Source organism: Hordeum vulgare, chromosome 1H (assembly GCF_904849725.1).
Source record: "Hordeum vulgare subsp. vulgare chromosome 1H, MorexV3_pseudomolecules_assembly, whole genome shotgun sequence".
Taxonomy (NCBI): Eukaryota; Viridiplantae; Streptophyta; class Magnoliopsida; order Poales; family Poaceae; genus Hordeum; species Hordeum vulgare.
In genome coordinates, this window is record NC_058518.1 from 457,430,528 (window position 1) to 457,445,395 (window position 14,868).

A 14,868-nucleotide genomic window follows, 5' to 3' on the forward strand; every position below is an offset into this window, starting at 1 on the left:
ACTCCACTCCTTACTATATTCTTTGACCGATTCAAAAAGAAAGAGAAAAATACAACACAATTGATCATCCGTAAAAGGTAGTCATGCTCAAAAAACTATTGTAGAACAAGTTAATGAGCTGCCAAAACTTCATGAAGTATGAATATACACCTTATCCTATATCTCAGTTTGAAAAGCGCATTGGGTTGAACGTATCAGATTAGCCTGTCACATAAAGTGTGTTAAAATACGCTCTTCGTCAATTACTATCCGTTTTTACACCACGTCAAATTTAAGGTTTAAATTACTTACAAAACTTTAAATTTGAATTTTACTGAATAAAAGCATGTTTGAGAGAAAATGAAAGAGTGTCGACTAGGAACTAGATATAAAATGTAGGTGAAAAAGATGTATAAACTGGACAAGAAATATTTCCCTAATATAGGGTCTACACATTGGTAACGCTCTCATCTGTTCTCACTCTTGATCAAACAGGTCATATAAGAATGAATCCAAATACATATTACTACCATGCCTAGTACATTTTTTTTTTACTTCCGAAAAGGGAAAATACGTGCTTACGAAAAAATATTAATAGGACAGCCAATTTACTTAATTCATTAAAGGAAAATTCTATTTAGAAGCGTCGCATGGTGGACATCCGTCGCTTACATGCTCTCTTCTCATGCATGCATGCATGCAATGATGTCATCAGATTTGTTTTGAATGATCGGAATTCAAAAACTTTTATCTCTTAAACCCTTAATTCGATCGATGATCCGTTTTCGTCGTTGACTTTTTTTCGATGAAATCTTCAAAACTAGATTCCATGTCGACATGTTTTGACAAAAAAAATTTGCTCCTACTTACCACATTTGCTGTACTTACTTGCTATATTAGTAAGTACTTACTTGTCTGATAAAAAATAACTTAATCGTCAAAAAAATTTAGAAATTGCGTATAAATATGACATCTCGACATAATCAAAATGACAAGCACAAACAACTTTTTTAGGCGATTACGCACAAAAATATGGCAACTCACCATATTTAAAACCGATGACAAAAAAATCTTTTTTGATCATCGTTTATAAATATGATAACTTGGCATAGTTAAACTAATAAGCATGCAAAATAGTTTTTTTGGCAAAGTTATATGTAAATATGACAAGTTTGCATATTTAAATTAGCAAACACAACCTATGACAATGCTTTTATATCATGTATAATGAAAACTGCTACATGATTTTGTACGAAAAAACATTAAAAAATGTCAATTAAGTTATTTTTTTAGACAAGTAAATGGTTAATAATATGACAAGTGGGGTTAAAAAATATGGCAAGTATGAATGAAAAAAATAGTTGATGGAACATGTCGACATGGGATCTAGTTTCAAAGAATTCGTCGAGAGAAAGTCAATGATGAAAGCAGATCATCGATTGAATTAACGATTTTGTAGATAAAACTTTTTAAATTTTAAAATCAAAAGGAATCTTGATGACATCATTGCATGCATGTAGTAGTTTTCATTATACATAATGATATCATTGCACGCATGCATGCATGGAAGAGATACGTAGTGGGTGATTAATAGAAGGTTAATTTTTCATTGGAAGGTGATTAACTGAGCCGCCGCACGGCAAGACCCAGGTGCGACGCCGCTCCCTAGCGTTGTCCTTCATTAAATTATTTAATGTTTGTGTCGTGCTCACACATATCATAGGATAAAGATAGAATTTGTGTTATTCTTTTTATTTTATTTTCTCATGTAATACATGTGTTTTTCTTACTTATTTCAATATAATACAGACGGGATCGATCACGGCGCGGCGTGCGCCGCGCTACTTTGGCGCTAGTAGTATTTACGCAAGCAGGCTGGAGCCGGTCGACGCTAGACGAAATAAGCAACAGATGGATCGACCAAACGCGTTTGTCCTTTGTACTGACGTGCACTAAATGGACGTCATCGTCACTCCGGGCTCGCACGAGCCACCGCGTCGTCACTCGTCACAACACCACGGCTCCGCAGCTAGCCTTGCCGCCGAAGCATCTTCTATCGGGGATTCGGGGCAACGGGCCGGGCAAGGAGCGCGGAAGCGGAGCGTCAATCTTTGACCTGACCCGATCCTCCTCCTCCAGCGCACGCCTCGTCTGTCGTCCGTCGTGCCGGAACTTCGAGCACCAGCAACATTGCGCTCACGCGAACGCGAGAGTAACATAGCGGCATGGCCGGTGGCAGGGCCGACACGACAGCAAAGCGCCAACTGGCTCACGGGCCCCACAGCTGTGTTTGGACCAGGACCCAGTCTCCGGAGACCTAGAATACTATTCCCTCCGTCATGGTTTAGAAGACACAGTTAGACTTGCGTGTGTTTTTAAAATAGACAAAGATTAAGACACGTTGCATTTACTCTGTTGTACTACTTCTATATGCATACGTAGTGTGAATGCTATTTTTTAACTCATTTCACAGCCAATCAATAACCACCTAGTAGGTCCTAGAGAATTTGCATGTACGTCTTCTAAACCGTAACGGGAGGGAGTAGTAGTGTATGTGTACGCAAAATACTGCCGCGGTTCCTTCTTGATGTCACCAATGATTGCCATGCTGTACATTTTGCTCTCCATGCAAAAGAAAAGGGTACATGTTGCTCGGTCATGCGACCTTGAATACGCGTTAATTAACGGCCGGAGTGCATGCATCTACCGAACCACGTGTATGATGTATCCATGTAGAGTAGTAGAGATGATATGCTCTGTAGTCTGTATGTCGAGTCAAAAAAGGAAAAACTCTGTGTGTATATTTCGCAAAACAAATTACAGTTAAAAGACATGCTCTGTGTGTGCGTACATTCCTCGAAATTTCTTAAATCCGGGTGGCTTGCCGCACTGACCGACGTACTGGGCGACAATTCCACGTCGACCGCTATATATAGTCCACGAGAACAGCCTCTCGCCCTCACTTTTAATTCCGTCTCATTATCATCTCGTCTCGCCTTCTTGGCCAGCTAAGCTACTACTCCAAAACCTCGCCACGAAGCAAAAGTCGCCTTCCGCGACCGATCCGATGGAGTCCGACAAGCCGGCGTCGCTCCTGGGGACGCTCCGGACGGCGGTGAAGAAGGTGCGGTTCCTGCTCTCCTTCAGCGCCACGCGCTGGATCATCTCCTCCATCGCCGGCCGCCGGACCGCGCCCAGCGCAACGGCGCCGCTCCGCCTCAGCTTCGGGTCCAGGCGGCCGGGCCTGCTCGACGCGGAGGACGACCGCTCCCCCGCGTCGTCGTCGACCTCCGGGCCGACGAGGACGGCGAGCCTCGGGTCGGGCGGCGTGTCGCGGACGAGCAGCGCGGTGGCCGCGTCGGACTACTCGAGGTCCGCGTCGTCGGGCGCCACGTCGTCGTCGTCGTCGAGCGGGGGGTCGTCGCCGGCGGGGGACGAGGACATCGACCGGCGCGCGGAGCTCTTCATCGCCAACTTCTACAAGCACATCCAGATGGAGCGGCAGGTGTCGCTGCAGCTGCGCTACTGCAGGGACGACAGCCTGCAGGAGAGGTCGCCTACCCGCAGGGTCACTTGACCGATTCTACATTATGATTCTTCTTGATTTCGTGTGAGAACAAGTGCGTATGTGTGTGTGTGTGGATTTAGATGGGTGTTTTTTCGTTCCATCAATTCTGCGCCTCTTCTAGGATCAATTTGTTTTGTAAGACCGAGATTACAGAGTGCGAGTAGAAATAAACAGAGTTCTTTGAGAACTTGCGGAGAACGAGTATTCTCCTCAGCATTGAGAGATATATTTGTATATGTACATCAATCGCTCCTAAAAAGTGAGAATAATAGGCAGAAGAAGAGCAGGCTTTGATGTGCAGCCCACTGTACAACAGTCTATATAAGCCTCATTTTTTTAACCTTTTACAGCAGGAACTACAGGCTGGATTTCAGCTAACCAAACTACTAGTCTAACGTGCTCTCCATATGATTTATACCTAGCCGGGACCAATGAATCAAGGATCTACAGTTGGTACTATCTCCTTACAGCTCTACCATATTCAACTTCACATGGGCGCCATCAACCGAATACTCCCAGTACCAGGATCCGCTGTCCATCGTCTCCTTGCTTATAGGATCCAACTTACCAACAAAACCTAACGCACAAGCAGAATTCGGTGAGAAATATCAGATGCATGATATAGGCTACAACCGGAACACGAGATAATGATATAAACAATACATTTAGGTTTTGAATATACTCCCTCCATAAAGAAACATAAGATCGTTTAGATCACTAGTGAGTACGTACTATTTTGTTGTTTTATGAACCTAAGGGAAAAAAGAGAGGATGTGCTTCAACACAAACGTCTCTGAAGCATAAAGCAGGGGGCATGTGGCTAACAAACCTGCTTCGTCCTGAAAGACGCACATTCTATGACCGTCGGGTACTTCAAACATGTGGTTACCCTGGTAGAACAAGGAAATATGATTATAAGAAGAAGAAAGAAAGGGAGGGGAATGAAATTCACACACTTCTTAATAATCACACCTTCAAGAAAACATCTTTTGCCTCAAATTCTGCATTTCCATGAAGAATGATCTTTAAAGATTCTGATCTTTCAACATGATGCTTCCAATAGACATTACTGGGAGAATCCCAGTTGATCCCTTCGTTCACAATTTTAACATTCTGCAGTTTGCATCTCCCACACCTTTCAACAAACATGGAATTCAGAGTTTCGTCCACATATGATAGATGTGTGATTCATAAAACATGTGCTTAGAGCAGACGATACCTGGCTCCATAGTGTAGTATTTGTTCACCATCAGTATTCCTCTTTGTTGAACCCATAATGTTATCGGCTAGAATAATAAGGCTCCCATCCAGCTAAAAGTTAAATAAATAAATTTAGTTTGACATATGATGGGGAAAATACATGTTAATAATCTGTTTTGGTGGTTACCTCAACATCTTCCCATAGAAATTCTGCCACCTCTATTTGCAATTCTGAACCTTTAGCGATGGAGCCACCTATGAACTGCATGTGGAATTGAAGTAACCATGGACAACAAAAGTAACTAAGCACATAACTAGAAAAATGATGTATATAGAACAGAATTTTAGACTGTAAGCAACTAAACATGATAGTCGTGTAAAAGGATATTCCATTTTAACTAACATGATAGTCAGTTAAACACACTGTTTGTAACTTCGCAACAGTAAGTACACTGCATTTCCCATTCCTTTTGTGAATCCCACCTACAATTCCTCCTCTTCACCTTCTAATTTCTAAAATTGACCCGACACTTCCATGACCCACACTATATCATGATAAATGTCTTAAGTGTTATCAGGTGACATCATGGAAGAGATTATAAGCTATTTTTGTTTTCTGCAAATCAATGCGGCTGGCCTCTATCTTCCCATACAGGTAATGTGCGGCATTAAGGAGACCTGGGGGGAATAATTGTGGCATTCTCAATGGTGTTTCGCCAATGGAAACTCAAATATATATCATGCAGAGAAACTAATGCATTACCGAAGAGATGAAAAGGCCACAGTTATCATATTTTACCCATTTAATTTTGATGTAACATACCTTCTGCTTTACGATATCCCAAAATGGACCTAAAGCAGGATGAAGAAATATGAGGAATGGTAGCCCGGAATGCAAGTACTCATTATTGTCTTTGACCTGAATTCATAAGTAAAAAAGATGCTTCAAGACATGGTAAAAGCTGGTAGCAAACAGCCGTGCACTCACTTGTATCTTTGACCAGAAAACTGAAGAATAATTCAAAATATTATGACGTCTGATAGTACACAGTAAATTGGATAGCAAATCGTGTGTAATATTTGCACTAATTTAAGTTTCAGCAGGACATCTCATGAGATCTAGAATATTCTATTGTTTTCCCTGGAAATAGAGAAACTAAGAACAACACATGAAGAAAAATCGATAAAGGGTGTTCTTTTATTGACTCATAATGTTGTACAAAACATCATAAGTGTTGAGTATCGTGATTAGTTAGGAAACATAAGATAGACTAGGAATATTATGGCTTGTCTTGTACTCCAAGTTAATCATGTGCTTCTATATATATATATATGCCCATGAGGCTCAATCAATACAACAACTATTCTACCAATCCCTCTCTCCCTTTCAACATGATATCTGCCGCAAGTTTCTAGACCTAGCCGTCGCCACTGCTTCCGCACCACGCGCCGCCCCCGGTGCGGTCGGCCTCCATGACCGCCGTCGGGGGCCGCGCCGCCCGTACCTAGGGTTCGTCCGCCGGTCTTGTTGACTAGCTGCCCTAGAGAGTCTTTTTCCCGTTCTCTTGATCCGGGTTTTCTCTCTTTTGCCAGTCTCTTGATCGGCGTTCTTCCTTTTTGGTTTTCCGATCTAAGATCGGGTTACGTCGCCCGCCGCCGCCGTCGACACCTGCGCGCATGTACTCCGACCTAGGCGCGACCAGCCGGCCTCTACTTCGACCCGGCGGCCTTGCGCGATGCGGCGGCCCGTCATGGCCGTCGTCCGCGCATCTGCCCGCCCGTCACTTTACGCCGTCGTCGCCGCCCCGCGCTGAACAGGATGCCTGCATCACCCACCTTCTGTCTGCGTCGCCACTCGTCGGACACCTCGGGAACGTCGGCTGCCCTAGGCCTGTCGGCTGCGCCGGGCTTGCCGGCTGCCTCGGGCTCCCCGGCCCATCGCTGGCCTCCTCTGGCATGTCGTTCCCCGTTGTCCGCCGTCGCCTTGGTCTGCTCGGCCACCCCGCATCATCGTCCACGACGCCATCATCACCATCGAGCAGCGCCCCCGACCTCGCGTGCGATCGGATTGATCACCCGCCCGCCTCGATCGACTCCATCCAAGCCGTGTGACTGACTTGATCAGTCGGTTGCATGCATCTCCCCAAGACCTGTGAAGGCTGTCCCGAATACAGCGCGCCCCTCCACCGATCGAGCAACGGGCTGCCGCTGCGTTGCCCCGTCGGGCCGCAGCGCCGCCGCCCAGTAGTTCTCCCCGCGGTTGCCCCGACCCGCGAGCCGCTGCTACACCGCCCCTTCGGGCTGTAGTGCAGCGGCACGCAGTCCCCGCCCGAGGCCGTCCCCGTGGCTGCACCGACCCGCGCTCCGCCGCTGCGTCGCTCCTTCGGGACGTAGCATTGCGGCACGCGGCCTACGCCGTCACCCCGAAGTCTTCCCGCCGTCGCTCCGACCCGCGTGTTGCCTCTTCGTCGCCCCTTCGGGTCGTAGCAACGCGGCGCGTGGTCCACTCCGCCGTCCCATGCGTTGACTTCCTGTGGTATGCGCCGCGCCGTCTCCTTCGGCGCGGGAACGCCATCGTCCGCGCCGGTCTTTGTCATGCTGTCGGGCTCTTCCTCGCCTACTTCGAGCATCGCCGCCGCGCTCCTAACCAGCCGCCGCTCTCCTTTGGCGCTGCTGCAGCTCGCTCACCCGAGCCGCACCGCCCGTCCACCTCCTTCATCTTCGTCTAGCACCAACTCATCGCCAGCGTCGCCGTCGTCTTCCCCGACCACTTCATCTACTCCGACCACCGCGGGCAACATCGGCCCCCGCCGATTTGCGCCGCAACCGTCGTCGAGTCCTTCTCTGCTAGCCTCCTCGACATGGCATACACGTTGTTTGCAGGTCCCCGTCTCCGCATGCCCGGTGCTGGCAACACTGACGTGTGCCTTCGTCCCGATGTGCTCCTAGGCCTGGCAATCCTGGCGCGGCGCATCGCCGACATCGACTTCGTCCGTCTACGCATGCGCGGTGCTGGCAACACCGATGTGTGCCTTCATCCATGATGTGTCCCCAGGCTTGGCAAACTCGGCGCGACGCGTCTCAACTATGTCTTCTTCTCGACGCACCACTACTTCGACACCACTGCGCCCATGAATAACTCGGCGTCTCCTTGCGCCCACGGCTCCACGGCGACATCCTCGACACCGGCTACCCCGACTCGACATCGACCACGGTGTTCTTCGCACGGCTACCTCGACCACGGCTACACCACCCTACGCTCTCGGTTACCTCGACATCGACACAAAGGGCCACCGTCTTGCTTGAGCAACCTTGTTGGTTTCCACTCCAGCCACAACTTCCGCGATACATCGACCGTAACGACTCTGGGGGGATGACCGTAGGCTTACCTTCGGATTCTTCTCCAGTCTTACCGTTTGTGTCGCTACCGTTGTGACTGCGGGGGGATGTTGAGTATCGTGATTAGTTAGGAAACATAAGATAGACTAGGAATATTCTGGCTTGTCTTGTACTCCAAGTTAATCATGTACTGCTATATATATATATATGCCCATGAGGCTCAAGCAATACAACAACTATTCTACCAATCCCTCTCTCCCTTTCAACAATGAGCACACACCCGGCCTCTGCATAGTTAGGATGCACACAGCAAAACTCAAGCACGCACACAAATTTGAAATAGCATATAAGAAAATGTATGCCCTAGAAAATGACTGCATCCTTTTTATTTACAGAGGGTAGATGGTACGGTCACTAACTTGCATTGTTGCATAGGAGTATTAATTAATCGTAATTACATTTCGTTGTGATGAGGAAATGGCCCAGGGATTATTTTCCTTTTCTGAACTACATGGCTAACTTTTCCATTTCATTGGTCTATCTTGCAGAGGTAGTAAATCAGATGACCACATGTAAATGCATTTATGACTATTCTTCTGAATGTGATATTATTCCTGTTGCGTAAGATTAACATGGCTCATCATATGTTATGGATAAGACTGGGCGTGTTTTAAGTTAATACTCCCTCCGTCCCAAAATAACTGTCTTAAGCTTAATACAAATTTGTACTAAAACTAGTATAAAGTTGAGACAGTTATTTTGGGACGGAGGGAGTACATAATACTCAAAATATACTGGTTTGCTGGATAATGTAAAAAAATAAAGATGAGGAGGACACTGAAGTTTCAAAATACCGGCAAAAACACTACTGGCGAACAGAAGCATAAACACAAGTCCAGCACTAACAAACCACAGCTCTCTCTTTTTAACTCCAACCAATCGGTTCCGTGTTACTAAAGTGAGAAAATACTAATACATGGGATGCCTTTCACTTTACATATGAAAATAAGATTACAAAACAGAGCACAGAAGTAAAATTACCTTTGGAACCTCTATGCTGCAGCTAGAAAGAAGATCATGAGCATTACGCATAATGTCGAGGAGTGAACCCTCTGGAGTCTGTAGATAAGCAAATTGTAAACACAAGTCAAGATTTTTTTTTCAGCTGTTAAGGTCGAGCTTCAGAACCTAGTCACCTACAACCTCCATCTCAGAATATATGACATTTTTATAGGCTAGACTAGCCTACAAAAACGTCTTATATTTTGAGACAGGTAGTATGTCATAAAAAATAGCAGTGCCAGAAGCATCTCACATGCTACTCCCTCCGTTCACAAATATAAAATGTTTTGAATATTTCAATATAGACTACATAAGGACTGAAATGAGTGAACAAACACACTAAACGTGTTTATATACATCCGATTCAGAAAAAAGTTAGAACATCTTATATTTGTGAACGGAGGGAGTATTAGTTATACTTGAAAATAAAAATCTCAAAGCATAGTGAATAGTGATACTACAATCTGAAATTCTAAACCAAAAAATGATACTGTCTAGAATCCTGGTGCTGAAAACCTTTGCTAAGCGCTGGCATACTAAACAGTCAATTTTTTACTTTCATAATTGGTATAAAATTAAGTGTGGACCTTCAGTCTGCCAGAGAAATAGTTTCAGATACCATACAAATATTGAATAGATATACTAACTCAGAAATGTGAAAATGATAACATATCATATATGTGAGTTCATGTGAGGGAAAGTGGAAACCTTAATTAAAAATCTTTATGTTTTAGAAGGTACACCAAGTTAGACAAAAGTTTAGAATTTCATAATTTGCATGCAGCAACATGAGAATCCATTTGGATTGCGTAGTGTGATATTAACCTGGTGCAATGATCTGTCTTCTGATTTCAGCTTCCTTTTAGCTGATGAAGTGACTTTTTTCCTTTCATTGTACACAATGAATGTGTCGAGCTCACCTGTTAAATATGATATTGTTATAACCCGAGACGCGAAAACACAGGTAGTTGGATACATACATGAATACATGGGGAGCAAATATGAAACTACTTACATACTTTCTATTCCTTCACTGCACCTGTAGCTATATGTGTTCATAAAATTATCTGCTATATTTTGCATCGTGCACTCTAGCCTGCCCCCAGCAGCGCTGTCACATAGTAAAAATGACGTAACAGAAATAAGTTAGCGAATCATAAGAAATCAGTTAATCTAAACCAGACTTAGGTATACATTTCGATTTCCCGCCAGTCCCCACTGCAGTTTTGTTTTGGCATGGAAATGGGCCAAATTAACTTTTTTGCATGCGCAGAGGCCTTTTGCAATTTCTCATGAATTAACTGCCGCCACCTTAGCTAGTCATAAAATTATTGTCCCCCTTTCCGCACCGGCTACCAAGCAATACGCAATGAGTTTATGCCAGCATAACGAGGCAAGCCTTTGTGACATAAGCCATATAGCAAACATATTAAAAAGTAGCCACCCACCTGAAATATTTATGCGATAAATGATATGCTTCGCATTATAAGCCGAAATGACAAGATTACAAGTGAAGAAAACTCAACACTAGGAATGCAGAAAGGACACGAAGTCCGTAGGGAATTTACTGGAAAGCAAGTACCTACACTCAAAGCCCATATGATCCACGTATGATACTGCCTTCTTCAAATTCAGTACGATTCCTGGTAAGCAGCTAGCATTTTTGCTTGATCCAACTTCCTGTGCTGCTTGCAGATCAACATATAGAATATTTGTATTTGCTGGATAGCTAGCCTGCAAACTAAATTAACAAAAGCCTGGATGATTTAAGGAAGATAGATGTTGAAGCACACAAAAGGGCAGAACAGAATCTTAGTGGTAAGAAACATCACTGCATCCTTTACTAAAAAGGAAACTGAGAAAGCAAGCGTTTGAAGGTACAGCATATGCAGCCGGATAAACATCACTATGGTAGTAACAACTTGATGTAAATGTGTATACAAGTATGCAAAGACATACATTTATACTTTTCAGAATTCGAGGTAACATAGCCTGGCTACTCATATTTTTCTGGATCTTTCTTATTAAGTGTCAATCTCGGAGACAGCTTCATAGGATACATGTAAAACCTTTTTGAGCTAAGAGCAAAAGAATATAGCTTACACTTCTACAATTTTAAATTTACCATCAATAGCATATCGACACACAAAAACTGGAGGGAATGAGTAAAGCATCAAGAGCAGAATAAAGGTATGTAATTGGCGTCTTGGCCCTATTTGTATTTAAAGAGGGCGTGCACTTTGGAATATGTACATTACCTGCCATTCGTTGATGTTGGTTCTGATATACCATATTTTTCAAATTCGGTGTACTCGATGCAAGTGATACCATATTCCCAGAGCCCATCAAAGTTTTGTTTTTCAATAAGAACGTTCACCCCTTCAGTAGCACCTGGTCTTCGCTCACACGATGCAAAACCTAATTTCTGAGGTATGATATATCATATGTCAGAATATGTGAAGATAAAAAGAATTCAAAATTCAAGAATCCAGAGGTGCAAAATAGATTAATATTAGTAACTAATGTGATCTATTACTCAGAAGAGAAATCTCCCATAAAACAATTGTTGTTTTCCTTATTTTTACCTTATTGTGACGCAGGCCTATTCCAGCCAACGCCATCAGCGTCAAATCAGTAGCAGCAACAACATTGCTGAAAATAGCAAAAGAGATAGACGGTTATTCTCCCTTCCAAATAATTCTTTTCACAACAGAGAAAAACAGAAACATAATTCAGATAACCTGACTTGACGAACAGTTGCACCTTTTCTGCCATGACGATAAAGCCATTCAAATATACCACGATCGCAAGCAAGTTTCCAAATAGCGCCATGACCACCAGGTTTACCCACAGGGAGAAGTGATTCGCTGATTAACCATTTACCATCCTCAGCATTTACTACAGGTACCAAAGGCTAGAAAAGCCATGATGCAATTTAGTTAGAACTCTACAGAAGTTCTGAGCAGAGTGTTTAACTAACAATTGTACTAAACAGAAATGCACACTGTTGCTGAATAGATATTGCCAGAAGTCTCGAATTATATACCTGCTCAAACAAGCGGAAATTCTCGCGGCCTCTACCAAACCATTCAAGTCTTTCACAGATGGAAACTATATGTTCATGATTATTCTTAACAGAGCTTGTCATGACCGCCACAGGGGTTATGCATTGTTTCCCAAAGATCTTGAAATGAAGAAACTCTCTAGCCTGTCACATAATACAGTACATATTAGATATTATGGGAGTGTCCAGGACACTTAATTACATTATTTTAAGCAATTCCTTGGTAAAAAAAATGTACCCAAAGAAGAGTTTCATATATGGAACACATGTACCTGAAGATCTCGCATCAGTCCTTCCAATAGAGATCTTCCACAGTAAGGAAGCAATGCAGCAGGAAGGGATTCACCGGTATCTGAGTCCACTAAACCAAGACGGTCACCGGCACCACCAATTGGATAAATTTCACCAAGTTCTGGCAAACCCTAGAAATGATCATATTTCAGTTCGTACCCTTGGCAGATAAATGCCATTGGCATAAATAAATCTTAGGTAAGGGGGAATCACATTATTAAACAATAATGTCAATGTCCTCCTTGTCATAAATCTTAGTTAATGTGGCATACGGAATAACCTCGATTCCCCACAGTGCAGCTTGAGATGCATATTCTGTATCCTCCAACAGATTAAGTCCACTTGGAACATGGAAGTCGACAAACTTGTCTTTGCTATGCCGGTGCTTGCTGTCTTTCGACTTGGAGACTGAGAGCAGCTCCAAAGCCATAATCTGATAGCTGCAAAGCAATATCAGTAGCGCTATTTGAAATGTGTAGATCAAAGCTAGATGGAATGGTTCAAATGAAAGTTTTAACTACGAAGACCAGAGCAGGACAGGCAAAAGGCATTTGGCAGCATTTGCATGCAGCTTGGCCGGCCGTGTACCGAGTCTCCAACTCTCTTCTAGGCTCTAGCAATGCAGACAAACAAGCGATGCTCACGGCTCACCCGATGATGCCTCCAACGCAGTCGTAGAACTCTTCGATGTCTCCGAGAAACTTGAGCAGGCGCCGGAGCAGATCCCCGCTCGCCGCGTCGTCCTCCGCCACCCCCTCCCCGCTCCACTTCCCGACCAAACCGGCCAGGCTATACAGCGCCTCCCTCAGCGCGCTCCCGTTGCGGGGGCGCTCGTGGCTGCCGCCGCCGGCCCATCCGAGCTCGGCGCCGAGCACGTGATCCTGGCCGGCCGCGACGAGGCATTTGAGCAGGTACGCCTCCCGGGGCTGGAGGCCGGCCAGGACCCCGCGGCTGGACGCGTCGCCGAAGAAGGCCGCGACGCGGGGCTCGGCGTCGAGCGCGCGGAGCTTGTCGGCGAGGGAGCGCGCCGCGCGGAGGCGCGCGCGGGCGGCGGAGAGCCGCGCGACCTCCGCGGCGAGCGCCTGGTCGTGTGGCCGCGGCTGCTGCTCGGCGGAGGGGCCGGGGCCGGGACCGTGCTCGGGCGAGGCGGTGGAGACGCGCTGCTGCGAGGGCGGGGACGGGGACGGGGAGGGGAGCGCGGAGAGGACGCGGCTCCGTGCGCGGCGGCGTCGAGGCGGGAAGAGGGGCGGGAGCTGGCGCGGCGTGAGGAGGCGGAGGTGGGGAGGGAGCGCCGGGCGGGAGGGGGAGGCCATGGGTGCTGGCAGGAGCGGAGGGGAGGGTGGTTGTGGTGGCGCGGACGGAGAGGCGGGAGAGAGCGAGAGGGGGGGATAAGAGGAGCTCGGTGAGAGCGAAACGGGAGGGGGATATGCTTCCCGGGCGATACGGTGTCGTCTCCATCTCCCTCGCGCGGTCGACCTGCTGCTGCTGCTGCCCGCGGAGGGGAGGTAGCGGGCACGGGGGTGGTCGGTATATTCGCTCCGCGCGTCGGCCCTGTTTACATTTGGAAATTGGGATGCGATGTTCGGATGGGCCCGTGGGCTTGGCTCTTGTGGTGTCCTTAATCAAGCTCACTCTTTCGAGCAAGATCAAGCTCTCAAGATCAACGAAATCATTAGGCTCGTTTGTTTGAGAAGTCCCTCGACTTTTTTTAGTCTCAACTTAAAAGTCTCTAGTCCTTACCCGTTTGTTTCCAGGAACTAAATAGAGACTAGAGGTTATTAAATGACATGCAAAAAGACCATGTTACCCTTAGTAATGTAGTAGTAGTTATTAAATGACATGATAAAAGTAGGGGCATTGTTGGTAAAAGTGCCAAAAAAAGTCCTAAAAAGACCCTCCCATAGGGACTTCTCCAAATAGTCTTAAATACCCTCTTTTAGTCCATAAAAGTCCCTCCTGTTTGTTTCACATGGGACTTTTTGGGACTTTTTTTTAGTCCCTACACCAAAAAGTCCCTGGAAACAAACACCCCCTTAGCTAGGGAATATACCTCGCAACGGTTAGGCGAGGTGTATCTCCACGCGATAAGTGTCGCGTTCTGAGCGTGTTGGAGACCTTTCAACAGCGCTCCGCGCGTGACACTTGTCGCGCAGGAAGAGTCCCGTTATTTCCGGTTTCCGTTTTCGCTTTTTCGGTTTTTCCTTTTAGCAATTAAGCCCCTGAACAATTTAGGTTTTCTAATAATCGTCTGATCTATTTGTTTAGATTTGCTTCGTCCCGTCTCGCGTCCGTCGTTCGCTGTTGTCATTCGTTCCGCTGTGGTCGTTCTGCCGGCGTCCGTCCTGCTGTGGCCGTGTTGCGGCCG

General features: G+C 45.8%; 2 protein-coding genes across 2 annotated transcripts; one reads left to right on the top strand and one right to left on the bottom strand.

Annotated features, from left to right (window-relative positions):
- Positions 1–2,843: 2,843 nt before the first annotated feature.
- On the top strand, positions 2,844–3,734 carry LOC123444991. Its single transcript, XM_045121905.1, has one exon. The coding sequence runs from the start codon at positions 3,047–3,049 to the stop codon at positions 3,554–3,556; it is 510 nt and encodes a 169-aa protein (XP_044977840.1). The 5' UTR covers positions 2,844–3,046; the 3' UTR covers positions 3,557–3,734.
- On the bottom strand, positions 3,727–13,924 carry LOC123444982 (UTP--glucose-1-phosphate uridylyltransferase 3, chloroplastic). Its single transcript, XM_045121893.1, has 17 exons — positions 13,155–13,924; positions 12,784–12,943; positions 12,485–12,634; positions 12,195–12,356; positions 11,890–12,062; positions 11,734–11,800; positions 11,407–11,573; positions 10,731–10,889; positions 10,168–10,259; positions 9,974–10,068; positions 9,128–9,205; positions 5,571–5,666; positions 4,935–5,009; positions 4,767–4,858; positions 4,520–4,682; positions 4,377–4,437; positions 3,727–4,124 (listed from the first exon to the last, which is right to left on the bottom strand). The coding sequence occupies exons 1-17, from the start codon at positions 13,814–13,816 to the stop codon at positions 4,012–4,014; spliced, it is 2,565 nt and encodes an 854-aa protein (XP_044977828.1). The 5' UTR covers positions 13,817–13,924; the 3' UTR covers positions 3,727–4,011.
- Between the last annotated feature and the right edge of the window lie 944 nt (positions 13,925–14,868).

Bases quoted from the DNA above. Each gene is read 5' to 3' on its own strand.
- LOC123444991 (XM_045121905.1), top strand. From the start codon at position 3,047: ATGGAGTCCGACAAGCCGGCGTCGCTCCTGGGGACGCTCCGGACGGCG.
- LOC123444982 (XM_045121893.1), bottom strand. From the start codon at position 13,816: ATGGCCTCCCCCTCCCGCCCGGCGCTCCCTCCCCACCTCCGCCTCCTC. The intron at 12,944-13,154 runs GTGAGCCGTGAG...ATTGCTTTGCAG, and splicing joins TGCGTTGGAGGCATCATCGG to CTATCAGATTATGGCTTTGG. The intron at 4,438-4,519 runs GTGTGATTATTA...TTGTTCTACCAG, and splicing joins CAAAAGATGTTTTCTTGAAG to GGTAACCACATGTTTGAAGT.